The 26,677-nt window shown below is 43.0% G+C and overlaps 1 protein-coding gene across 1 annotated transcript in view; it reads right to left on the bottom strand.

The window, feature by feature from the left end:
• Positions 1-971: 971 nt before the first annotated feature.
• Positions 972-26,677, bottom strand: part of MPC2 (mitochondrial pyruvate carrier 2) — a 102,196-nt gene continuing 76,490 nt past the window's right edge. Inside the window, exons 4-5 of the mRNA XM_075850636.1 lie at positions 1,535-1,646; positions 972-1,237 (exon numbers count right to left, since the gene is read on the bottom strand). Of these exons, the coding sequence (XP_075706751.1) occupies positions 1,180-1,237; positions 1,535-1,646 (170 nt within the window). The 3' untranslated portion in view covers positions 972-1,179. The remainder of the gene's footprint in view (positions 1,238-1,534; positions 1,647-26,677) is intronic.

Below are 26,677 nucleotides of genomic sequence, written 5' to 3'. Positions count from 1 at the left end.
AAAATCTGCCTCAAAATTCGGTGCGCGGTTCCAGGCGGTTGCGGGTGCGCGGGAGTATGCGGGTGCGCGCGATCTGTCAGCGGTGTTTGATGGCCCCCATGCTACCCAGGGCCGCCATCAGGGGGGTATTAGGGGTACTGATGTGAGAGGCCCGGCCAAACCTAATTGAAAGGGGGGCCCGCAGCTCATGACATTCTTTTGGTGAAAAAAACGGGCCCCATTGTAGGGGCCTGTTTTTTTTCTACCAAAGGCAAGTCGCGGCAGTTTGCCGGGCCCCCCTTTCAATTAGGTTTGGCCGGGCCCCTCACATCAGTACCCCTAATACCCCCCCTGATGGCGGCCCTGGGTACCATGATATAGTGCTGGACGGAGTACCGATAACAGGCGGTGCCACGGTAGGGGGGCCCAGAAAATGTAGCTGTAGGGGGCCCTGAAATTCCTGATGGCGGCCCTGGCTCCGGTCACAGTATAGCGATCGTGATGCAGCTCTGTTTCTATTTAAGTCACGGCCGCTATACAGTGTATGGAGCCGTCTGCTACTGACAAGGCCACTGCATAACATCCAATGCCCGGAGGCAGATGAAACAGCTGATCGGTGCGGGGTCCGGACCCCTACCGATCATGTACTGATTACATATCCTGTGTTGCAAGGTCATCAATATGAAAAACCACCCTGTGCCCGAACAACCCCTTTAACATTATTATTAGTTTATGCCAACATTTTGCAAGTCTATTTATTCCTTATGCCTGTGACTAAATACAGTGGATCATAGTGCTCTTATGTAGTGGTGTTCACATATTTTTATAGTGTTCTTAACATGCAGAAATGTGCAAATTTGACCTCGATTACCAGCAGAGCCGTCAACAAATTACAAGCCTCCACTTAGTTTAGTGTACCTTGCTTTAAAACTGGGTTTAGTGATAATTGATTAACACTGTTTTTTTAAAAATAAAAATTCAATAAGATACACTTAAGAGTTGTAATTCTTTATTAAATATGATGCACTAGACATTTCAATGAAATCAATTTAAAAATATTTAAGGTTATCTCTAACAAGGTTACGCGTAAATACAACCTGTTGTTTCTAACAATGTTTAGACCCACAGTGGTTTTGTATTATTATTAATTTATTTATTTTTTTAATATCTAGCAAGTTGGATAACATGCCATTAATAAAATTAATGCTCTGCTTCCTGGATCGCTTCAGCAGCTTGTGCTTTAAGTTCTTGATTGTATCTGAAAAAAAATAAAAAAAATAAAATATATGCTTGTAGATCCTTGATCACATGTATTACAGCTTTGTGCGGGAACGGTATATTAAGAGCCAAGAACAGGATCAAATCCAGTCCTATGAAATTAGGATAACCTTTCACAAAAATTTTAGTGGGAAAAGCATTCCTGAATTTACAAGACCGTATCCGATCCCATCCTTGGCACCAAATATACAGCTACTGCACAGATTCCTCATGTGCTCATGTTAAACCGGACTAATTCTATAACACTTTAGTACTGTTAACTAGAACACATACATACCTCCATATTCGAAAAAGTTGGGACCCGCCTGCACAGCCAACAAAAAAGTTCACAGCGAAGAGTGACCAGTTTTTCGGAATAATCACAAGGGAATAACGTGACCATATCAGTCCTACCACAGTGAAGAAAAAAAAAAATCTGTTAGTGTGGGATTGGAGTATACACAATTAATTTGTGCGAAGAATGTTTAAGTAGAATGCCAATAAAGTTAAAATAAAGATATTGCATCAACATTTTGCCAGTCTTCCTTTTAATATTTAGGAGGACAGACAAAAAGGAAGCCGGTGGAACTAAGAATGTGCTTTAATACATAAAATACTTACAAAAACAGTTTTGTTGGAAAGTGACAAACGAGGGACAATCAAAGAGACAGTTTGTTAATTGGCGCTCGTTTTCTCCTTTCACCAGGAGCTCTTATCAGTAATGTATGGGGATGTGCATTCGTTACTACAATTGCTCGTTCGCACAAATTTCTATCACGTCGGCAGCACATTTCCCTGTTTACACAGGGAGATGTGCTGCCAAAGAATTTTTTTTGCTGCATAAACGATGCAATCAGCCAATGAACGAGGGTTTGCCCGTTCATCGGCTGATCGTTGCCCTGAAAACTGGCCTGTGTAAAAGGGCCTTTACACTCAAGATAGGAGAATCAAATTACAGGGAAAACGGTGTGTAATAAAAAGTCATTGGAATCTTACAAAGATTTTTCTTATAAATGCAATAAAACATATCCAACCCTATATAACAGAAAAATAAAAACAAAATAATATATCAGCAGTCTACTCTAAACAAGAAAATAGTTTATAAACTTCTTAGGCTGTAAACACACATCAAGTTTTTGTTGCAGATTTTGATGCAGTTTTGGACGGCATCAAAATCAAAAAGGAAGAACATATAGTGCCTTGCGAAGTAATTCAAACACACCACCTCCCTCTTCCTTGGTATTTTGGTTACATTACAACCTTGAATTAAAATAATTTAAGACATACCGTATATCAGAGAACTTTAATGTGCATGAGAATTCACCCACTGAAAGTCAATACTTTGTGGAGTCACCTATTGCTGCGATTACAGATGCAAGTCTCTTGGGGTATGTCTATTAGCTTAGCACATCTAGACACTGGGATTTTTGACCATTCTCCCAGGCAAAACTGCTACAACTACTTCAAGTTAGATGGGTTGCGTTGGTGTACAGCAGTTTTCAAGTCATGCCACGGATTCTCAATTGGATTGAGGTTTGCGGTTTGACTAGGAAATTCCAAGATATTTAAATGTTTCCCCTTACGCAACTGCAGTGTAACTTTAGCAGTATGTTTATGGTCATTGTCCTGCTGGAAGGTGATCCCCCCATCCCAGTCTCAAATCTCTGGCAGACTACAACAGGTTTTCCTCAAGAACTGACCTGTATCCACTGCAATCCCTCTTTTCTTTAATCCGGACCAGTTTCCAATCCCTGCCGATGATAAAAGCATCCCCACACCATGCTACAATGTAAGGGCATGTTCACACGGGCTATTTTCAAACGTTTTTCAGGCCATAAACACCCCAAAAAACAGCTAAAAATGCAGGGGCTGAACGCCTACAAACATCTGACCATTGATTTCAATGGGAAAAACGGCGTTCTGTTCCGAGGCCGAAAAAAACGCTGCAAAAAACGCAAGTTGCTTAAAAAAAACGTCTGAAATCCAGGAGCTGTTTTCCCTTGAAAACAGCTCCATATTTTCAGCCGTTTGTTAAGTGTGTGAACATACCTTTACAATGGTGTTGGTGGGGTGATGGGAAGTGTTGGGTTTGCGTCACACATTTCGTTATCCATGATGGCCATAAAGATTTTCTTTAAAGAGACTGTCACCACATTATAAGTGCCCTGTCTCCTATAGGGTATGTGCACACACACTAATTATGTCCGTAATTGACGGACGTATTTCGGCCGCAAGTACCGGACCGAACACAGTGCAGGGAGCCGGGCTCCTAGCATCATAGTTATGTACGATGCTAGGAGTTCCTGCCTCTCCGTGGAACTGCTGTCCCGTACTGAAAACATGATTACAGTACGGGACAGTTGTCCTGCAGCGAGGCAGGGACTCCTAGCATCGTACATAAGTATGATGCAAGGAGCCCAGCTCCCTGCACTGTGTTCGGTCCGGGACTTGCGGAGATCGGCGCTGTAATGTAGGTGACAGTAATGCTTTTTATTAAAAAAAACTATCTTTTTTCACAACGTTAGGAGCGATTTTGGTTTATGCTAATGAGCTTTCTTAATGCCCAAGTGGGCGTACTTTTACTTTCGACCAAGTGGGCGTTGTACAGAGGAGTGCATGATGCTGACCAATCAGCATCATGCACTCCTCTCCATTCATTTACACTGCACTAGCGATATAGATATATCGCTATGTGCAGCCTCATACACAAACCATAACATTACTACAGTGTCCTGATAATGAATACACATGACCATCCAGCCTGGACGTCATGTGTACTCAGAATCCTGACACTACTGAATCTTTTTTTGTGAGATTCCGGCAAGTGAAACCAAATCTCGTTTAGCTGCGTGATCTCGCGAGATTTGGTTTCACTTGCCGGAATCTCACAAAAAAAAAAAAAGAGAGTCAGAAGTGTCAGGATTCTGAGTACACATGACGTCCAGGCTGGATGGTCATGTGTATTCATTATCAGGACACTGTAGTAATGTTAGGGTTTGTGTATGTAGCTGCACATAGTGATATAACTATATCGCTAGTGCAGTGTAAATGAATGGAGAGGAGTGCATGATGCCGATTGGTCAGCGTCATGTACTCTGAACAACGCCAACTTGGTCGAAAGTAAAAGTACGCCCACTTGGTCATTAAGAAAGCTCATTAGCATAAACCAAAATCGCTCCTAACGTTGTGAAAAAAGATAGTTTTTTTTAATAAAAAGCATTACTGTCACCTACATTACAGCGCCCATCTCCTTATATAGGAGACAGGGCACTTATAATGTGGTGACAGAGCCTCTTTAAGCAATGTTTTTTTTCTGGCCACTCTTCCATAAAGCTCTACTCTGAAGTATATGGCTTATAGTGGGTCCTATGGAAAGATACTTCCCAGATATATTTTTTTTCATTCAACTGTAACCATTTGGACTATTGTTTTTTTAGGTCCATTAACTAAAATCAAATTTAAAATCCATCTTACTTCAAGGTTGTAATGCAACAAAACAGGAAAAACACCAAGGGGAGTGAATAAGAAGAAAAAGGGTGGTGACATGTCACTTCTTGAAGCACTTTACGAGCGGATTTTTGCCATTGAAGTCTTTCTTATTGACGCTTTAATTAGCATATTTTCAAAGTTTTCTCTTTAAATCAGACTCTTATTCTTCAGCCTGTAAAATATGGTGTGTGAGTTGCAACCTCAACAAATTTTCTAAATGGGCACAGGGATCTCCATCTTCAACCTTTTAACGCATTATCACGTAACTGTACGTGATAAGGGTTAAGGGGAAGTATGGAATGAGCTCACAGGCTGAGTTCGCTTCGTACAAAGCGGGTGACGGCTGTGTTACACAGTCGACACCTCACTGCAACGGGCGGAATCAAAGTTTACGTTGATTCTGCCCGTTTAACACCTTAAATGCCGCAGTCAATCGCGACCAGAGCATTTAAAGTGTTAGAATCAGCACCCTCAAACAAGCCATCGCGCCCCCCTGCGGCACGATCGGCCGATAACGGTTGTTATGGCAGCCTGTCGGCCTAACAAAGGCCCCTAGGTCCGCCATCTTTGTACTCCTTTAAAGCTCTGCCTCCGGCAGGGCTTCGAAGGATACTGTCAGAATCATGATATACTATGACACGATATACTTAGGGACATGATTAGTCCCTAGGGGGACTAATAAAAAAAAGTAAAAAGCAGAGAAAGGTTTTTTTTTATGTTCCAAAAAAAAGTAAGTATAAAAAGTTCAAAAAACTCCCCTTTTCAATTTTTTTCCCTAAATCAATGTTAAAAAAAAAAAAAAAAGTTACCACTAGCATCGCCTCGTCCGTAAAGGTCCAAACTATCACAATATAGCATTGTTTAACCCGCTCGGTGAATGCCGTAACAAATAAAATATATAAAACACGCAAATTGCTGTTTTTTGGTCACCATAGAGCTCCAAAAAAATAAGAAAAAGTGATCAAAAAGTCGCACATACCCCAAAACTGTATCCGTGAAAACAACAGCTCGCCCCGCAAAATTGAAGCTGTCACATTGCTAAGTTGATGGAAAAATGAAAAAAGTTATGGCTCTCTGAATATGGCGACAAAATATTTTTTTAAATTTAGCAAATACTTTTATTTTTTGTTTAAAAGTGGTAAAACAGCTTCCAGCTTCCCAGTACATTATGCAGTACAATAAATGGTGCCATGAAAAACTACAACTTGCCCCGCAAAAAACAAGCCCTCATATGGCTACGTAGATGGAAAAATAAAAAAATTATAGCTTTTGGAAGGTGGGGAAAAAACAAAAGTGAAAATCCGAAAAATGGATGGAAGGGGTTAAGCAAATCTCTCGTAGTCTAAATAATAAAACATTCTCATTGCACCACATGCCTCTAAATGTCTTAGGGCCTGTTCCCATCACCGTTCATTTCCGTTCCGGGGTTCCGTCGGAGGGTTCCGTCGTGTGAACCCCGCAACGGAAAGTGAAACGGACAGCACAGCTTCCGTTTCAGTCACCATTGATCTCAATAGTGACGGAAACATCGCTAATGCTTTCCGTTCCTCACCATTCCGGCTGGTTTCCGGTTTTCCGACGGAATCAATAGCGGAGTAGACTACGCTATTGATTCCGTTGGTGACGAACGGAAAGCATTAGCGATGTTTCCGTCACCATTGAGATCAATGGTGACTGAAACGGAAGCTGTGCTGTCAGTTTCACTTTCCGTTGCGGGGTTCACCCGACGGAACCCCGGAACGGAAATGAACGGTGATGTGAACAGGCCCTAAAAGAATACCGATCATATATATTTTTTTTCAATAAATAGTGTAATGCAAAGGTAATTAACTATATATGTTATAAAGTTTATGTATAATGCCTCTTTCTCCACTTATCAGACTCACGTTTGCGGTTACTTCTGTAAGCCCCTGTGCACATCACGTTTTGGCCCTACATTTAGCATGTACGTTGAAAAACCACCATAGGCCAAAAGAGTATTTATAGCCTATTTTGGACTGGTATACGTCGATAGACTATGCTTTCCATCCCGAGGGATTCCGAAAAAAACCAAAACAAAAACAATACAAAACCGATGTACCGAAAGGGAACTTATGGATGACGTCTGTTGTCACTCTATGGTGTAAGTCACAGGTATACGTTTATCGTATAGCGGATTTTAAACTCTGCAGAATGTTAATTAAATTCTGAATGTTCAATGCATATTTCACACTTTTAGAAGTGTAAGGAGTAAAATCTGCTACAAAATCATAACAGGTGCAAATTTTCTGTAGAAACGCTGCAGAAAATCCTCAACAACTCCGCTATATGTGTAGGTACCTTAAAAAGGTATGTTCACACTGCTCGGATTTGCTGCGTAAAACTCCACAGCAAATCCGCCCAGATTCCCCTGGGAATTCCAGATAAAAATCTGCAACATACACACAAGCTGCAATTTCTGCATGGACATATTTCACAGCGTGTGGAGATTTATTTTTTTTGCTACTGCAATACTCTCAGGGATGCCAACATAATTTTATGGGGGCGGGGGGGGGGGGGGGGGGGATCTGCAGATTGTAGAAGGTGATCAATCATTGGATTTAAGCTGAAATGATATGGGGAGCTCACCCGTATCAGGTCTTTTTCCATTAAAAAAAAAAAAAAGGAAAAGAATTGGGGTCTGGGAGGGAGATCAGTGCTCATGAGTGTGAGAGAACATTCCAGCAGCTAATTCACACCTTTTTCTGGATCTGATATCAGCAAAAATGGACCAGGACAAATACACATGTAGAGGGAAAGATAGTGCAGATCGGAAACTGGGACTTCTAATAAAACTGGGGTGGATTGGAGGGAGGGGTTAGAATTGTAAAACAAAAAAACAAAATCGAAATTGTATGACAACCAATGATCAAACTGGTTAACTGAAATGAAGAATGCCAAAGGAAAGGTATGACATAGGGGGAATAATGGAGACCTGGCTGGATGATAGCTATGACTGGGCAGTTAACCTACAGGCTGACAGTCTGTTCACAAAGGACCGTAAAAACTGGAAAGTAGGAGGCGTTTGTGTTCGACCTTCGGTAAAATTCTGTTTAGAATTAGTTGTGGAAAATCTGCAGCAAATACAGTAGCATCAAAGTGGATGAGATAAAACAAATTGCTCAAATTGACCTACGGTGCAGAATTTTATTCTGCATCATGTCAATTGTATTTGTGTAAACGCTGCTCATCTGTTGCGTGTTTTCCCCATTGAATTAAATGGGGAGGTAAAAACTTATCCAGGAGTCTGTTTCTTCCTCCAGGCCGGCCTCCTGGGATGACGTTTTTTCCCTTGTGACCACTGCAGCCAATCACAGGCTGTAGCGGCGGTCACATGGGATCAGGGCCGGCCTTAGGATAGATGGCGCCCCGTGCAAAATAAACTTTCAGCACCCCACCCAAATCATAAAAAAAATGCTCCATAAAGAAGTATAATGCCCCCCCACAGTATAATGCCCTATATAGTGCCCCTACAGTGTATAATGCCCCTTTAGTGCCCCCCATACAGTAGAATGCCCTACATAGTGCCCCTACACCGTATAATGCCCCCATAGCTGCCCCATACTGTACAATGCCCCCATAGCTGCTCCATACAGTATAATATTTAATAAAATATATTAAAACCCCTTCACCGACACTGCCCACACGGTATTATGCCGCCTAAGTGGCACACAGTATATTGCCCCTTGTACAGTAGTGCCCCTACACAGTATAATGTCCGCTTAGTGGCCTCCACACAGTAGAATGCCCCACTCCCCTGGCTGCCACACACAGCCCCCCTTTTAGATAGTGCGCCCCTTGTAGACAGTGCCATACAGCCCCCCACCTCCCCCTTGTAGACAGTGCCCGCAAAAAAATAAATAAATATTTACTCACGACAAATGGAGCTGCTCCACAACGCCGATGATGGTATCCTTGCATAGGCCGGCATGATCCAGTGATCTCATCACACCGGGGATTCCACTCCAGGTGAAGCCCCTAACATCTCCGTCCATTTATGGCACGGGCCTCAGTGTTGCCGCTAGAAAAAAGCCAGATGCTGAGTCCCCGGCCCGGGCGCTTTTGAAGCACAAGCAGGGGAAGGGAGCCAGCACAGCGCCCCCTTCCACCTGATGGAGTGATGCGCCCTGCGCAATAGCACAGGTTGCGCACCCTTAAAGAGGCTCTGTCACCACATTATAAGTGCCCTGTCTCCTATATAAGGAGATGGGCGCTGTAATGTAGGTGACAGTAATGCTTTTTATTTTAAAAAAAACGATCTATTTTCACAACGTTAGGAGCGATTTTGGTTTATGCTAATGAGCTTTTTTAATGCCCAAGTGGGCGTATTTTTACTTTCGACCAAGTGGGCGTTGTACAGAGGAGTGTATGACGCTAACCTATCAGCATCATGTACTCCTCTCCATTCATTTACACTGCACTAGCGATATAGTTATATCACTATGTGCAGCTATAGACACAAACCCTAACATTACTAGTGTCCTGATAATGAATACACATGACCATCCAGCCTGGACGTCATGTGTATTCAGAATCCTGACACTTCTGAATCTTTTCTGTGAGATTCCAGCAACGGAAACAAAATCTCGCGAGATTACGGAACTAAACGAGATTTCGTATCCGTTTCTGTAAATCTCACAGAAAAGAGTCAGAAGTGTCAGGATTCTGAGTACACATGACGTCCAGGCTGGATGGTCATGTGTATTCATTATCAGGACACTGTAGTAATGTTAGGGCTTGTGTATGTGGCTGCACATAGTGATATATCTATATCGCTAGTGCAGTGTAAATGAATGGAGAGGAGTGCATGATGCCGATTGGTCAGCGTCATGCACTCCTCTGAACAACGCCCACTTGGTCGAAAGTAAAAATACACACATTTGGGCATTAAGAAAACTCATTAGCATAAACTAAAATCGCTCCTAACGTTGTGAAAATAGATAGTTTTTTTTAAATAAAAAGCATTACTGTCACCTACATTACAGCGCCCATCTCCTTATGTAGGAGATAGGGCACTTATAATGTGGTGACAGAGCCTCTTTAAGGCCGGGCCCTGCATGGGATGAAAGATCCCAAGGGGCTGGCCCGGATGACTTCAGAGGGCCAGCTTCCCGGGATCCCATGTAACCGCCGCTGCAGCCAATCACAGGAAAAAGTCATCCCAGGAGGCTAAGAGCTGCAGTTTCCCGCAACGAACATTTTGGGCGAAAAACTGCACCATAGTTTGGTGCTGTTTTTCGCCCAGAATTCCCTGCGGTGCACAGGGCTGATACGCTGCGTGCTTTCCACCCCGTGTGAACTCAGCCATAAAGGCCATATTACGGGACGACTTATGCAAGGTAAATGACCATAAGGAGTCTATATTAGTAGAAATAAATGGAGGGGTAAAACCTAATAGGATACTGCTCAGGGTTTGCTATAAGCAAACCAATTTAACAGAATCCATAGAAAATCCATCACTAACGTAAAATATACAGATTAAATATCTGTAGATCATACATTGTGTATAAGGTGAATATAATTAATTCGATGTATTAAAAAAAAATGGAGTCAAAAGATATAGCCAAGGATCTGAAAACTGTTTCTATAGTCAGTAATTCTGTGGTCAGCTGGTCTTAATAAGGGCCTTGGCAATGCTAATCAAGATATGCAAGATATGGGATTATGTGATTAAGGCCTATTCATTGTTATTCATTGCCATGCACACGACCGTATTTTTCATCCGTAATTACAGACCCATTAATTTCTATGGGCTACGAACACTGTTCCGTATTTTTACGGATGGGTGTCCGTGCCGTAGAAATGATAGAACATGTTTTTTTTGTCCGTAATTACGGCACAGACTCCCCATATAAGTCTATGGGCGCTTACAGGATTACGTCCGGCTACGAATGTGCATCCATAGCAGTCAGTAATTACGGAAGCGGTGCTATGCGACGCCAGGGGATTACCCAAGATTCCTCCATTTTCTTTGCAGATCCGTAATTACAGATGCACTAAGAACCGTATTTACGAACACGGTTCCCGATATGCGGATGACTACGTATCCGTATTTACAGACAGTATTTAAGGATGGATGAATTTTAAAGGGAACCTGTCGCCAGCATTTCACCTATTGAACTTTACTTCTCCCTCACTGGCCGCTGCTACAAAAAGTTCATTGCCGTTATCCCCGCTCCTAAACTCCTCTTCCGACTGTAAATATCGGTCTGCAAATGTTTTGCACCTTTTATCGTAATTATGCGGTGTCCCTTTGTGCGCACACACCAAAAGAGGACATCAATGCACAAGCGCAGGATTTTGTGTGCTGGGGGAAGGCGAGGAGCTGTCAATCAAAAGTAAGGAGGCGAAGTAAACTTGGAAAGACTTGAGGAATGAAGATATGACTCTTTCCAAACGAAGATTTGACTCTTTTCAAATGAAGATCTGACTCTTTTATGCTCATTAGCATACGGTGTGGGAACACTAAAAAACTGAATACTAAAGCTACAGAGCCGACTAAGAAGATAATTATAGGTTATATAGAAATGATTTTTCACCCACTACCACCAGGTATAGTCGGTTTAATAGGTGAAATGCTGGTGACAGGTTCCCTTTAAGGACGTGTGCATGGGGGGGCCTTAAATCAGGTTGTACAGATACTGTAAGTGGTGACAGTAACTTAAATTTCAGAGGCTCCTGAGAAAGCAAGAGTTTTGCCAATTCAAGAGGAGGTACCAGGTATGATCACAGCTGGTCAACATGTCTATCTTTTGCTTGATTTGTCTGTATGCAAGCAAGCCTAGGAGGCTCCGAGTGTCATGTCAGATGCTAATTAGGGAAGAGATGACATCTTGATTCTTCCGAATATTGATGGAGAAAAGCTAAGATAGATCAAAGCAATTCTTCCATAATAGGTGAGACACGGTCTCTTCAGGCTCGAGGGGGGAGCACATTGTGGGTCTACCAAAATGGGTATGAAAACACCCAGGTTTGGACATCTAGAGGAGGGAAGAGAGGAGAGGACTAGAGATATCTCCAGGGATTACATCTCAAGGAGAGACTTCTAGGGAGGACTATAAAAAGATGTGGTTTATGCCAGGGGGAACTCTGCTCAGACCTTGGTGAATGTATTGGTGGCTTTTAATTTGATGTATATTTATTGGGCGATCGCGCTGTTCCTGGCTGTTTAACCCGTCAAATGCTGTGGTCAATAGCGACCGCAGCATCGGAGGCGTTAGAAAGAGGGGGTGCCCCCTCAGACCGCGCCCCATCGCAATCCGATCGGGGAGATGGTTGCCATGGCAGCCAAGAGGAGTAATGCCCCCAGGTCTGCCTTCACTCTGCCACTGTTAAGCACTGCCAAGGCTCAATCAACGAAAAAAGTAGAAAAAGTTATGGCTCTCAGAACGTGGTGACACAAAACACATTTTTTTTTTTTTTTACAAATAGTTTTCTTTGTAAAAGTAGTAAAATATTTAAAAAAAAAACAAAAAAAACACAATATAAATTTGGTATCACCGTAATCCCTGAGCCACAGAATAAAAGTTAACTATAGGTTTTTTTTCCCGTCGGCATAGCTGTAAAAGGACTTGTTTTTTGCAGGACAAGTTGTATTTTTTAATAGCACCCTTTTGGGGTACTTTAGGGTAATTTATTGATGAACTTTTATTAACTACCTTATTTGGTGGGCGAAATGGGAAAAAAATCTTGCCACTCGTGTCTTCAATTTATGCCGTTTACCACGGGTTATAAATAACGTAATAGCTTTATTCAGTGGGTCGTTACAATTGCGGCGATACCAAATTATTATTTTTTATGTTTTACTACTTTTACACAGTAAAAACACTTCTTGCTTCTAAATCATGTGTTTTTGGGGCGCCATATTTTAAGAGCCATGAGAGGGCTTTTTTTGCGGGAAGACTTGAAGTTTTTTATTAGTACCATTGGAGTACGACTTTTTGATAACTTTTTATCAATTATTGGATGTAAGATAAACAGAAAACAGCAATTCTGGAATAGTTTTTTATTTTATTTTTTTACGGCGCTCACCGTGCGGGTTAAAGAGGCTCTGTCACCACATTTTGCAACCCCTATATGCTATTGCAGCAGATCGGCGCTGCAATGTAGATAACAGTAACGTTTTTATTTTTAAAAAACGAGCATTTTTGGCCAAGTTATGACCATTTTCGTATTTATGCAAATGAGGCTTGCAAAAATACAACTGGGCGTGTTGAAAAGTAAAAGTACAACTGGGCATGTATTATGTGCGTATATCGGGGCGTGTTTACTACTTTTACTAGCTGGGCTTTCTGATGAGAAGTATCATCCACTTCTCTTCAGAACGCCCAGCTTCTGGCAGTGCAGATCTGTGACGTCACTCACAGGTCCTGCATCGTGTCGGCACCAGAGGCTACAGTTGATTCTGCAGCAGCATCAGCATTTGCAGGTAAGTAGCTACATCGACTTACCTGCAAACGTCGATGCTGCTGCAGAATCATCTGTAGCCTCTGGTGTCGATGTGTCCTCGCTCGTCTGACACGATGCAGGACCTGTGAGTGACGACACAGCGTGATCTCTGGAGAACACGGCTGTGTCTGCACTGCCAGAAGCTGGGCGTTGTGAAGAGAAGTGGATGATACTTCTATGCACAACGCCCAGCTAGTAAAAGTAGTAAACACGCCCCGATGTACGCACATAATACACGCCCAGTTGTACTTTTACTTTTCAACACGCCCAGTTGTACTTTTGCAAACCTCATTTGCATAAATACGAAAATGGTCATAACTTGGCCAAAAATGCTCGTTTTTTAAAAATAAAAACGTTACTGTAATCTACATTGCAGCGCCTATCTGCTGCAATAGCAGATAGGGGTTGCAAAATCTGGTGACAGAGCCTCTTTAAGTAATGCAGTAGTTTCATAGTTGGGGTTGTTACGGATGCGCAGATACCAAATGTGTGTAACTTTTTGTTTATTTTTCATAATAAAGTATTTTGTAAGGGGAAAAAGTGGGCTTTTCATTTTATTTTTTTTACTTGGGCTCATTTAGTCTCACTATGGCACTTTACTGTGCAATCTTTTGATCGCTTTGATAAGACACTGCAATACTTCTGTATTGCAGTGTATTCTTGCCTGTCAGTGTAAAACTGACAGGCAACCGTTCGGCAATGCCTTCTTTGTTAGGCCGCCGGTAACCATAGAAACCATCAGTACCCTGCGACCTCATCGCGGGGTGCTGATGGGATTCGAGAGGGTGTTCCCTGCCTTTAAAACCACTTGGATGCGGCGGTTGCTATTTTGGTTAAACATGATCAGAGACCACTGCGGACAGGTTACAAATGATTGGAGACCACTGCTAGTGGTCTCCGATTGATGCCCTGAAGCCGGAGGCTGTTAGCAACAGCCTGGGCTTCAGGAGCACCCCGCCTGATGTGGGAAAACTTATTCGGTAGCGCCGGGGTGAAAAGGAGGCACTTCAGAATAACTACCCCGGACGGCTGCCGTAAAAACACTATATGGCTGTCGTTAAGGGGTTACATATTCATTGTGAGAGGAACAAACCTTATAGCGTTAGGAACAGGGGAAAAGCAATGTGGATAAATAAAAATGTAGAGTGGGTAATAAATAAAAAAAACAAGATTTTTGTACTTGCAAGTAAAAACCCTTTCACATTGAATTCACTGGGGACACAATACCACGGGTATAGGCCGCTGTCACTAGGAGGAGGACACTAGGTAAATAGAAATAAAAAAAATGTGTTTCTCCGCACAGTGAGCTATACCCTCTGCTGAGCACTCAGCTCCTCAGTTTGTACCAAGAGCAGTAGGAGAGCACAGAAGCTTTAAACACAATATTTTTCCAATGAGAAAAGCAACCCCAAGAACCCCAAAAAAGAAATAGGGTGGGCCGGTGTCCCCCAGTGAATTCAATGATAAAGGGATTTTACCGGTAAGTACAAAAATTCTCGTTTTCTCGTTAAAGTATTCACTGGGGGTCGCAGTACCATGGGACACCCTAAAGCAGTCCCTCAGGTTGGGAAAAAAAAAAAAAAAAAGAATCATAGCCCTGCGGGCAGCCTAAACCATGGTTGCTTGCAACACCATTCGACCCAAACTGAGGGGGTAATCCTGCCAATGACTGAGGTAGAGGAGGCTGGACAGGATGGATCTGCAACAGACAGCGATTGAGACATTTGGAACCCCATTGGAGAACCTCTACGAAATTCCAGTCCAGGACTGGGGCATGTAGTCGAAGCAAAGGCAGACCCAGCAGAATAGGATTGACGACTTTGGGCAAAACAAGAAGCAAAATTAGGAAGGACTCTTAACTTGGAGCTTCAACGGCTTGGTGTCAAGATACAATCAGATTGGACAGAAGCAATCCATTCACCAAGGCAACAGCCAAAGATGTCCCCAGAGGAACTGTGGGCAACTGGAGATGGTCCACTAGATTCTTTTGGATGAAGTTTGCCGTGGACAAGAAATCCAGATAGGCAGAAACCAGGTGCGTCTTCTCGCCGGACACTATGATCACAGGAATGGTCAGCTTGGAATAGTTTTTTTATTTAGTACCGTTCCGCCTGGGGTTGTCTCTCCAACCAATCCTAGGCACTGGGGTCTCTCTGGCTTCTGGGGACACAAACGCACAACATGGCCTCCAAGGCCGCAATACAGACAATTCCCTGAAGCGCATCTGCAGGCCCTTATTATAGTCCAGGGTGATCATGGGCGAATTATTGCTGTTTTACCTGTGCGCGCACTTGCCCTTTAAGGCCGGCGCGAGCATGCACACGCACCCTATTGGACACAGGAGAGTGGAGCGGAAGTGAGTGCCGGCGTCTCTTGGGGAGGAGATGAAGGCCAGCTGTGCAGACCACGGCTGTGGCCGTTGACAGGTGAATAATCCAGACGGCCCGCGGCCATGGATGTTACATACCACATATGGCATATTGCCGTAATCAGGAGAAATTGCTTTTCAAAAGTGGGGTGTTTTTTCTTCTTTATGCCTTGTAAAAATGTATAATTTCTACGTTTTAGATTTTTCATTTTCACTGTCTAATTCCACTAAATTCACCACAAAACCTGTGGGGTCAAAATGCTCACTATAGCCCTAGATAAATTCGTTGGGGTGTAGTTTGCCAAATTGTGACTTTTTGAGGGTGTTTCCACGGTTTTGGCCCCACAAGACCTCTTCAAACCTGACATGGTGCCTAAAATATATTCTAAAAAAAAGGTGGCCCCAAAATCCACTAGGTGCTCCTTTGCTCACCCTAATTTTATTGACATAACGAACTCTCCCCAACTGTAGCCACTATTAGACAATAGTTAAATATGTGATCAGAAGGATGTCCTTCGTCCTGATGAAGGAATTCATCTCTGCAATTAACTTGATGAATACTCTTGGAGCCTGTGAAATGCCGAAGGGGAAGGCCCAGTACTGAAGGTGGATTAAAAGGGTTTTCCCATGAGAGATATTTATGACATATTCACAGGATATGTCATAAATGTCAGATAGATGCGGGCCCCACCTCTATGACCCGCACCGATATCTTGTGGATATGCCATAAACGTCTGTGATGGTAGAAACCCTTTAGGGTATGTGCACACACACTAATTACGTCCGTAATTGACGGACGTATTTCGGCCGCAAGTCCCGGACCGAACTCCGTGCAGGGAGCCGGGCTCCTAGCATCATAGTTATGTACGATGCTAGGAGTCCCTGCCTCGCTGCAGGACAACTGTCACGTACTGAAAACATGATTACAGTACGGGACAGTTGTCCTGCAGCGAGGCCGGGACTCCTAGCATCGTACATAACTATGATGCTAGGAGCCCGGCTCCCTGCACTGAGTTCGGTCCGGAACTTGCGGCCGAAATACGTCCGTATATTACGGACGTAATTAGTGTGTGCGCACATACCCTTAAAGGACCTGTTGAAAACCACTGCAACCCTTAGGTATTTTTGATGAGAACAGCAAATTTGGACGTGAGAATAGGGATCCTCTAGGTCTAATAAAGGGGTTATCCCATAATTAATATTAATTACCTATCAACAGAATAGGCGATAAATATATGATTGCCGGGTGTATGGCTGAACAGTAGTGTGCATGCTCGTCCACCACGCCATTCATGGGGCTGCCGAAGATCATGCTCGGTAGCCCCATAGAAATGAATGGAGTGGTGTTCCAGCATGCCCACTACCACTCCATTACTATGGGTCTCCCAGGAACAGCAAGGTAAGACTGTTCTTGTGATTGTTGGGGGTCCCAGCGGTCAGAACTCCACCGATCAGATATTTATCACCTATGGTAAATAATGATAATGGCTTTTGTTTTGTTTTGTTTTTTAGACCACCTTCTGTATTTCTAGACTGGGAACTGGAATGAAGACTTTCCTATAAAAAAAAAATAATGTCTTTAAACAGAGCAGGGAGCTGTCAAATATCCCTGCTCTCAGCTGCCAGAGGCCGATATTAGTATCGATCTCACCCTTTTAACCCCTCAGATGCGGTGCTCAATAGCGAGCACCGCATCTGAGTGGTTTTGGAGAGAGGGAGGGAGCTCCCTCTCTCCCCCACCGTCACCCGGCGATACTATCGCCGAGTGTCTGTCTCCCATGGCAGCCGGGGGACTAATAAAAGGCCCCCAGGTCTGCCTGTAATGAATGCCTGCTAGATCATGCCGCAGGCAGTAATGCCTGCTAGATCATGCCGCAGGCAGTAATACACTGCAATACAAAAGTATTGCAGTGTATTGTAATAGCAATCGGACGATCGCTTAGTGAAGTCCCTTAGTGAGACTATGAAAAAAAGTTTAATAAAAAGGTAATAAAAAAAATAAAAAGTGAAAAAAAAAAAAAAAATGAAAACCCCACTTTTTCCCCTTACAATCTGCTTTACTATTAAAAAACCAAAATAAAAGTTAAAAAGTTACACATATTTGGTATCGCCGCGTCCGTAACGACCCCGACTATAAATCTATTACATTATTTAAACCCACACGGTGAACGCCGTAAAAAATTAAATAAAAAACTACGGAAAAATTGCTGTTTTCTGTGAATCCTGAAAATGTGATTAAAAAGTGATCAAAAAGTCGCATCTACTCCAAACATGGTACCAATAAAATCTACAAGTCTTCCCGCAAAAATAAAGCCCTCATACAACCGCATCGGCAAAAAAATAAAAACGTTACAGCTCTTCAAATATGGAGACACAAAAACAAATAATTTTGAAAAAAAAAGCGTTTTTACTGTGTAAATGTAGTAAAACATACAAAAACTATACAAATTGGGTATCGTTGCAATCGTAACAACCCGCTGAATAAACTTAGTGTTATTTATACCACACGGTAAACGGCGTAGATTTAGGACGCAAAAAAAAAAGTGGCGAAATTTCAGATTTTTTTCTATCCCCCCCACAAAAAAAAGTTAATAAAAGTTAATCAATAAATAATATGTACCTCAAAATGGTGCTATTAAAAAAATACAACTTGTCCCGCAAAAAACAAGACCTTATACAGCCATGTCGACGCAAAAAAAAAAAAAAAAAAAGTTATAGCTCTTGGAATGCAACGATGGAAAAACGTAAAAAATTGCTTGGTCATTAAGGTCTAAAATAGGCCGGTCATTAAGGGGTTAAAGCATTGCCATGACAAATGTTCATCAGCAATAGGGATTGGGTGAAGTGGAGAACCATAACAGAACACAATGGATCAATATGTTCAAAAAGTAACGAAAAAGAAAATCAATGTACGGTAATGAAGACTAAAAAAAAATAAAAAAGGAAAGAAAGAAGAGAGAAGGGCAAGAAGAAAATTATGAGAGGGAGGACCGAGAACCTGTGCATAGCAAGCCTATACCGAAAATCAATGAGAAAGGCAATTCGATCATGAATGAAAGGGTTGAATTGGTCTAACAAATTAAGTTGGAAATTGGTCTACCTGATCTAGGAGTACAGTCGACAGTTTTTTGTTAATCATAAACCAGGACAACCGTCTCCTGACCTCCGCAAAATCGAGACAGGACATCGCTAGGATTTGTTTGACAGCCAAAAAAAAAAAAAAGAAGGAGACTAGGGTTCCAGCATGGAGAGGTACATTAGGAGTTTTATTATTATTGAGACTGGCTTCCCAAGGGTTCTTGACCAGGTTATGTCCGGTGATGTTTAGAATCAAAAAAGTATGCTCGAACCCAAAGCATTTGTACTCTAGGACAGCTCTAGGAGTGTAAAATGCCTCCTTGGTTCTTGACAACCCGTAAAACAAAGGGAAGTATCCTGAGCCAGATTTAGCAATACGGGAGAGAGTCTGGTACCATATAGTGAGGACTTTGATGCACCAAACCAATAGTCCTCTGGAACTGGAAGACCAAATTTGCATCCATCCGGGGTCAGGCAACTCTGTGCCCAAATCGGATCTTGAATTCTAGACAATTGTCTGTTTTTATAATACCCAGGATCAATTCTCCCTCTAAGTCGTGGCAGATCCTGAGCAGAGCAGATAGGGAGCAGGGCAAGTCTCCTTCAATGATGGGCGACCCGATGACCAAAAGTAATACCCCCCGTAAACGCTAATATAGCCTACTAAATGATAGAAGAAAACTTATTTTAAATTAGTTTTAATTACTTTATTAAATACTATAATATTACAAGTACACAAGTAAAATAGACCATTATAAACACCAATTATAGGCAATGAAAGAATCCCTCTCTTTTTGTAAACAAATTTTATTGAGTTTTATAACATTACAAAAAAGAAAATCAAATATTATATATCAAAATTGATCCATGAGAAAAGGAGATGTACAATAACAGCAACATATTGCATAAGATATGGCAGAGAATAAAGTATTCTACAACATTCACAGTATCACCGATGTGCATTGAGGTACTTGTTGTTACAAACAACATTAGACTAAAGTAACTAAACAATCAAACGTAACCCCCCCCCCCACCATAGCTCAGGGGCCCATCAGTTTTCAATTAATCTTCAATAGAAACCAGTATATGAAATTTGGACATCAGATCTAATAATCATATATATCTACATGTTCAAGCTTCGTGTACCCCCTCTCCTTGCGATAGGCCTTCACTGAGGCCCCAAGTTATCTAACGTCCCCGCGACCGCTCTTGTCAAATACCAGGACGTGTAATGAAATGGTGCCATCAATTCCACAATCTCGCTTTGTTGATAATGCTTGCAGATAAAGGTCTTCCATTTCTGGAAAAATTTGGAAGCTTTGGCTTCCGGTGTACGCTCTATATCTAACTTATCCATATGTATACCCTTCTTCATCTGGTACATTAGATCTGTAAGTGGAGGTATAAAGGGGCGTAAGCCATTGTGCCAATAAGCATCTTTTAGCAATCAGCAAAAAAAATACATGAAGGGCTTGTGGTACACAAGGGAGATCGGGAAAGACATGGAACAGCAGAGATAGTGGGTCCAGGGTAAGTGAGATTTCCCAAGTATCCTTTATAAATTGCACTATCTCGGTCCAATACGGAACGAGTTTGGGACATTTCCATAATCCATGCAGAAGATCGGTTTTGGGAGTGGCACATCTTGGGCAAGCCTCCAATCTATCTGGCGCATTTGGGTGTGGGGGAATATTGAAACCATAAATAGCGCGATGTATAAACTTAAAATCTGTCTCACGCCATTGCTCATTTACTACCGCTTTTCTCACTTTTAACCACCCTTCCAAAATTTGGAACTCTGTTCCATGCTTTAAACAAAAGTGCTGCCGTAGACCTCCCCTGTTGGTCCCGAAAGGTTTTATAAAGAAGTGATAAGGAGGTTTTAGATGGAGGAGAATCAATCATAGAATCAATGGGGTTTTCCAAACACGCCTGTGTCACATCTCGACTTAGGGAGCGTATAAAAGAGCGTAGCTGACAGTAAGCTAAATGATGATGCAAAAGGGACATTAAAAGTATCTACCAATTCCTGAAAGCTCCTTACACGATTTTCAGAAGGGTGTATAATGTGCCCAAAGCACGCCAATGCCGAAAATCTGAGTTTTCTCTCCCCTGCGAGAAACCCGGGTGTCCCCATAGATTCATGTGTGGGGATAGACGCTGAGGGAGCCCAAATGAAGACCTAAGGGACTTCCATGCCATTATAGTATCTCGTAATAATATGCGTCGTCTCACATTGTCAGGAAGCATACCAAAAGCAGTATGCAGTAATGATGACAACTGCAGCGGGTTCACCACTCCTGCCTCTAGGGAATAGTTGGAATAGAAGTTAGATTGCTGCAACCAGTCTATCCCGTGACGAGCCAGGCATGCTAAATTGTACCTACGGAGGTCAGGGAAATTAAGGCCCCCCTGGTCTTTGGGTAACATAAGCTTCCTCAGCGCTATCCTTGGTCGTTTTTGAGACCAAATAAAGGAAGTAAAGGCCGCATTAAGTTTCAAAATATCAGTATGTCTAAGGAGAAGGGGTATAGTCTGCATCGGGTACAACAATCTGGGAAAGCTTATCATCTTAAAGAGGCTCTGTCACCAGATTTTGCAACCCCCATCTGCTATTGCAGCAGATAGGCGCTACAATGTAGATTACAGTAACGTTTTTATTTTTAAAAAACGAGCATTTTTGGCCAAGTTATGACCATTTTTGTATTTATGCAAATGAGGCTTGCAAAAGCCCAAGTGGGCGTGTTTAAAGTAAAAGTCCAACTGGGCGTGTATTATGTGCGTACATCGGGGCGTTTTTACTACTTTTACTAGCTGGGCGTTCTGACGAGAAGTGTCATCCACTTCTCTTCAGAACACCCAGCTTCTGGCAGTGCAGACACACAGCGTGTTCTCAAGAGATCACGCTGTGACGTCACTCACTTCCTGCCCCAGGTCCTGCATCGTGTCGGACGAGCGAGGACACATCGGCACCAGAGGCTACAGTTGATTCTGCAGCAGCATCGGCGTTTGCAGGTAAGTCGATGTAGCTACTTACCTGCAAACGCTGATGCTGCTGCAGAATCAACTGTAGCCTCTGGTGCCGATGTGGCCGACACGATGCAGGACCTGGGGCAGGAAGTGAGTGACGTCACAGCGTGATCTCTCGAGAACACGCTGTGTGTCTGCACTGCCAGAAGCTGGGCGTTCTGAAGAGAAGTGGATGATACTTCTCGTCAGAACGCCCAGCTAGTAAAAGTAGTAAAAACGCCCCGATGTACGCACATAATACACGCCCAGTTGGACTTTTGCAAGCCTCATTTGCATAAATACAAAAATGGTCATAACTTGGCCAAAAATGCTCGTTTTTAAAAAATAAAAACGTTACTGTAATCTACATTGCAGCGCCTATCTGCTGCAATAGCAGATAGGGGTTGCAAAATCTGGTGAGAGCCTCTAAGTATATGACATTTTCCCATAAAAGATAATGGCAAGCTGCGCCACCTCGTTAATTCATTAACCAATTTATACAACAGGGGAGGGTAGTTGAGAGTATATATGGAGTCTGGGGTACGGCCTATATGGATTCCCAGATATTTGATTGAACTTTTGGCGATGGTCACCGGGATGTTTAGAGTGGACCAGTTAGATGAGGTTCGTGTCCGAGACAAATCTAGGAGTTCACACTTCGCCACATTCACCTTAAACCCGGAGGAGGCCTCGAAAACCCTCAACAGGTCAAAAACCAGAGGAAGATCCCTAAGCGGGTCTGATAAAAAGACCAAAACATCATCTGCAAAATAGGACGCCTCAACTACTGTCGAGCCTACCGCTATACCATGAATATCCCCATCAGCCTCCAATGTCCTAATAAAAGGTTCAAGGGCAATGTTAAAAAGAAGAGGGGAAAGCGGACAACCTTGTCTGGTGCCCTTAAATAGAGGAATAGGGGGTGACCGGAAACCAGGAGTGTATACCCGTGCTGACGGTTCTGTGTAAAGTGCGGACAAGTATGTGCGAAAAGGGCCCACTATATGCATGGAATCTAGAGTACTACCCAACCATCCCCAGTCCACCATATCAAAAGCTTTTTCGGCATCCACGGTAAGGATCGCTGGGGATGGATGAGCAGAAGTATTAAGATTTACGTCGTCTAGAACACTCAGAATCCTCCGTATGTTTGACACTGCTGAGCGGCCCTTAACGAAGCCCACCTGGCTAGGGGAAATTAATCTGGGGAGAATGAAGGCAAGTCTATCTGCCATTATTTTAGACATCAACTTCAGGTCCAAATTAATTAACGAGATTGGTCGGTACGATGATGCTAGAGCAGGATCCTTATCCTGTTTCGGCAAAACCTTTATATATGCGACATTAGAGGCTGGTGGAATCGGCTGTCGACAGGTAGCCATTATATAGTTGAAGCAAATATGGAGCCATTTGATCCCTCAGAGCTTTGAAATATTCCCCAGTATACCCATCGGGGCCTGGCGCTTTATTGAGTTTCAAGGAATTGATAGCAGATTTGAGCTCATCTTCCGTAATTGGGGAAACTAACAAGACTTTCTCTTCCTCGGTAAGAACAGGCAAATTTAAGGAGTCTAAAGAAAGAGGAGTCACCCCAGGTGTGCTCTGGCGACTAGCGTATAAATTGGCATAAAAATCCCTCAAGATGGAATTGATCTGTTTGGGGTGATTCTGCATCTGACCCAATTGATCCTTCAACCTAGTGATAACAGAGTGTGACCATGGACCTTTTGAGAGCCTAGACAGGAGACTGCCTGCCTTGTTGCCAAATCGAAACAATTTCGCCTCTAAGGCCGAGCGCTTCAATTTCTCACCCTTATCTAACCATAGCTCGTAGTCGCTTTTGGCTTTCTTCCAGGATTCTCTATTAACTGGAGAAGGCGAATTCTGGAAAAGAGTGTAAGATGCCCTGAGAGTTGCACTGTAAGTCTCAATTTTTTGCTTAGTAACTTTCTTAAAATTAGCGACATATGCCATAATGTGACCCCGCATGACTACCTTTGCGGTATCCCAATAAAGCTGAGTGTTATCTACATGAGCTCCATTTGTCAAGTCAAACTCCTGCCACCATCCTTTAAGTTTGATTTGGAAGGATTCCTCCGTAGCCAGATTTGACGGAAATCTCCATAAGTAATCAGTACCGTGGGGGAAGCAATCATGTACTTCCAATACTACAGGGGAGTGATCCGAGATAAGCATCTGCTCAATTGCACACCCTCGCATTCGTTGCAATAAAAGTGGAGATGCTAACATATAGTCAATGCGAGACCAGGATTGGTGTGGATGTGAATAATGGGAATACTCCCTACCGTCTGGGTTATGAAGTCCCCAGATATCCGTCAAATCAGTGGCTGTAAGGAATTTTTTTAATATCGTTTCGCTTGTGATCAAGGGGGCTCTCCCGCCCCGAGCTGTGGTGGTCCTATCTTCACTCGTATGTAAAACGACATTTAGGTCGCCTCCTAAAATTTTATGCGGATGTCGATCTGCTCCAATTGTAGTGCTTAACTTATGGAAAAAAGATGAGCTACGCGTATTTGGGCCATAGACATTGTACAAACTGATTTGTTCTGTGGAGCCAGTAAGTAGCACATTTATCCAGCGACCTTCCGAGTCTCTGGATACCTGTGACACCGTTGAGGAAAACTTTTGGTGTATAAGAACAAGAACTCCAGCTTTCGAATCGACAGCCGGGGATCCGAACACTTGGCCTACCCATAACCTTTTCATCCTAAAGAAATCTGCCTCTGCCAAATGCGTTTCTTGTAAGAGTGCTATGTCTGCACGCAAACGCTTCAGGTGACGCAGTACCATCATGCGTTTATGTGGAGACCTTAGTCCTTTGACGTTCCAGGATATAATTCTCATATAAGAGCAATTAAATATACGGTACGGATATAGATGCCCCTGAGCATGGATTCCCACAACATAAACTGCCAGATCAACCGTTTAACTAGAAACAATAAAACAATCCCCACACTGAAGGTGTTGATTAATACCTTATCTCCCACCCATTGGTGCAATAAGACTTCGCTTATTTCCGACACGCAGAAATACATTACCAAAAAAAGCAACTAGGTTATGTATCATAGAACAATTACATTCAGTAGCCTTCCATTCCCCCCTACCTAAGTAGAATCAACTGGGGTAGCTGAATAAAGAACATGAAACCGTTAGTATGTCCATACCACATCTTCCAAATCGACAAGGCTCCGAAGAAGTGAAGACCCGCCATCCAGACCCTTCTCACTTGATCTGGCAGGTAATATAAAAGCTGACTCAGAACAGGCAATCATCGGTGAATAAAGAACGGCTCTGTCCGTCCGTGTTAGCAAATCGAAATCTTGTCAGGTATCAGCTGAAACCAGACGACCCACCCGCTGGGGCTTCGGAGAAGATGGCGGAATTGTAGTAATGTCCCGACTGTCTTCCACACTCTGCCTCCGAAATCTCGGGGCTGAGCGAAGAGGGGGCGTAGGGGAATCCTTCGAAGTTGAGGGCTTCAAGCTTGCAAGGGCCTCTTCCGGAGACTGGAACGATTCGAATGATCCATCCGATTGAAAAACTTTTAGAACCGCGGGGTACAGTAAAGCGAATTTCATCTGGCGTTTGTACAGATCTGAGCAAATTTGAGAGAATGCTCGCCTTTTCTTAGTAACCTCCGCCGAGAAGTCTCCAAAGATGAGGATACGATGGCCTTTGTAATCGAATCCATCTTTTCTGTTCTTGAAGGATTTGAGCACAGACATCTTGTCAGAGTAATCTAGGTACTTTACAATTACTTGCCTCGGGCGATCTCTCATTGTATTCACAACACTGCGGTTATCCGACTTTGCCGCACGCAGATCAACTCCAATTCTATGTGCTCTTTCCACCCTCCATGGATGGTGTATGCCCAAAGCTGCCGGCAGATCCAGCTCACATAGAAGTCTCAGATATTTTGCTGGCACTGATTCTGGCAAGCCGACGATGCGCAGATTATTCCGCCGAGAGCGGTTCTCTAGATCTTCTACCCGCTCCCACAATTTCTTGTTTTCCAACCGGGTATCTCGTACGAGTTGTTGTACCTCCACGAGTCCAGAATCCATATCCTGAATCGCCGTTTCCAACTTATCTAGACGTTCCTCATGCTGTGTCACTGAGGTATGCAGGTGTGACAATGAGGTTTCTATCGTTTTAGATCGGGATTCCTGCAAATCCGGGGTAATTAACTGTGCCACCTGTATCGCCAGTTGCTTGCAATCAATGACACAGGGTGTGTCGCCTATGCCCAGTACTTGTGAGGAGCTGAGCTCCGAGTGTTCAGGCAAGACAAAAAAATGAAAAAAAATAAGTTCTTCCATTTTCTGATGTGAGGTGCCTCACATTAATATTAATTAACCCCATCATGTTTCTCAGTCATAATGGGTTAATATGTAAGGCACATGGAGGTTAAATTCATCACACCTCATGCCCCACGATAAGTGATAGAAAGCAGTTTTTATTTTATTTTTTTACAGCGTACACATCATAAATGATGCAAAAAAAAAATAGTTGTGCAGGTTATTACGGCCGCGCCAATACTGAATGTGTGTATATTTTATGTATTGAGACTTATTTTAAGGCTTATTGTAAAAAAAGGTGTGTGTATTTTTTTTAATTTAATGTTTATTACTGTATGTTTTTACTTTATTTTTTAAACTTTAATATACTGGCATATCTCTATATTACAGTACATTAGCCTGTGTACTGATAGTACACAGGCAGTAGTTAGGACATACCTAAGTATGCCCTAACAACAGGAAATATGGACCCTGGGCTGTGTGCCCATATATGGTATGTCCCGCGTGACGCGATCGAAGGGGCATTCCCCCTTCTCATTCTCCCCTGAATGCTGCAATCCGCTGTGATCGCAGCATTCAGGGGAATAACGGCGGAGATGAGAGGTTTCTCTGATCTCCGCCAGCGGGGCTGCGGCTGTGTAATAGTCATTGCTCCACTACTGACAGGAAGTGAGTGTGTGGTCAGCATGAGGAGATGTGGCTGGCGCTGCAC

This window comes from Rhinoderma darwinii, chromosome 2, assembly GCF_050947455.1.
Source record: "Rhinoderma darwinii isolate aRhiDar2 chromosome 2, aRhiDar2.hap1, whole genome shotgun sequence".
Lineage (NCBI taxonomy): Eukaryota > Metazoa > Chordata > Amphibia > Anura > Rhinodermatidae > Rhinoderma > Rhinoderma darwinii.
This window is presented reverse-complemented; position numbering and strand designations above follow the sequence as displayed.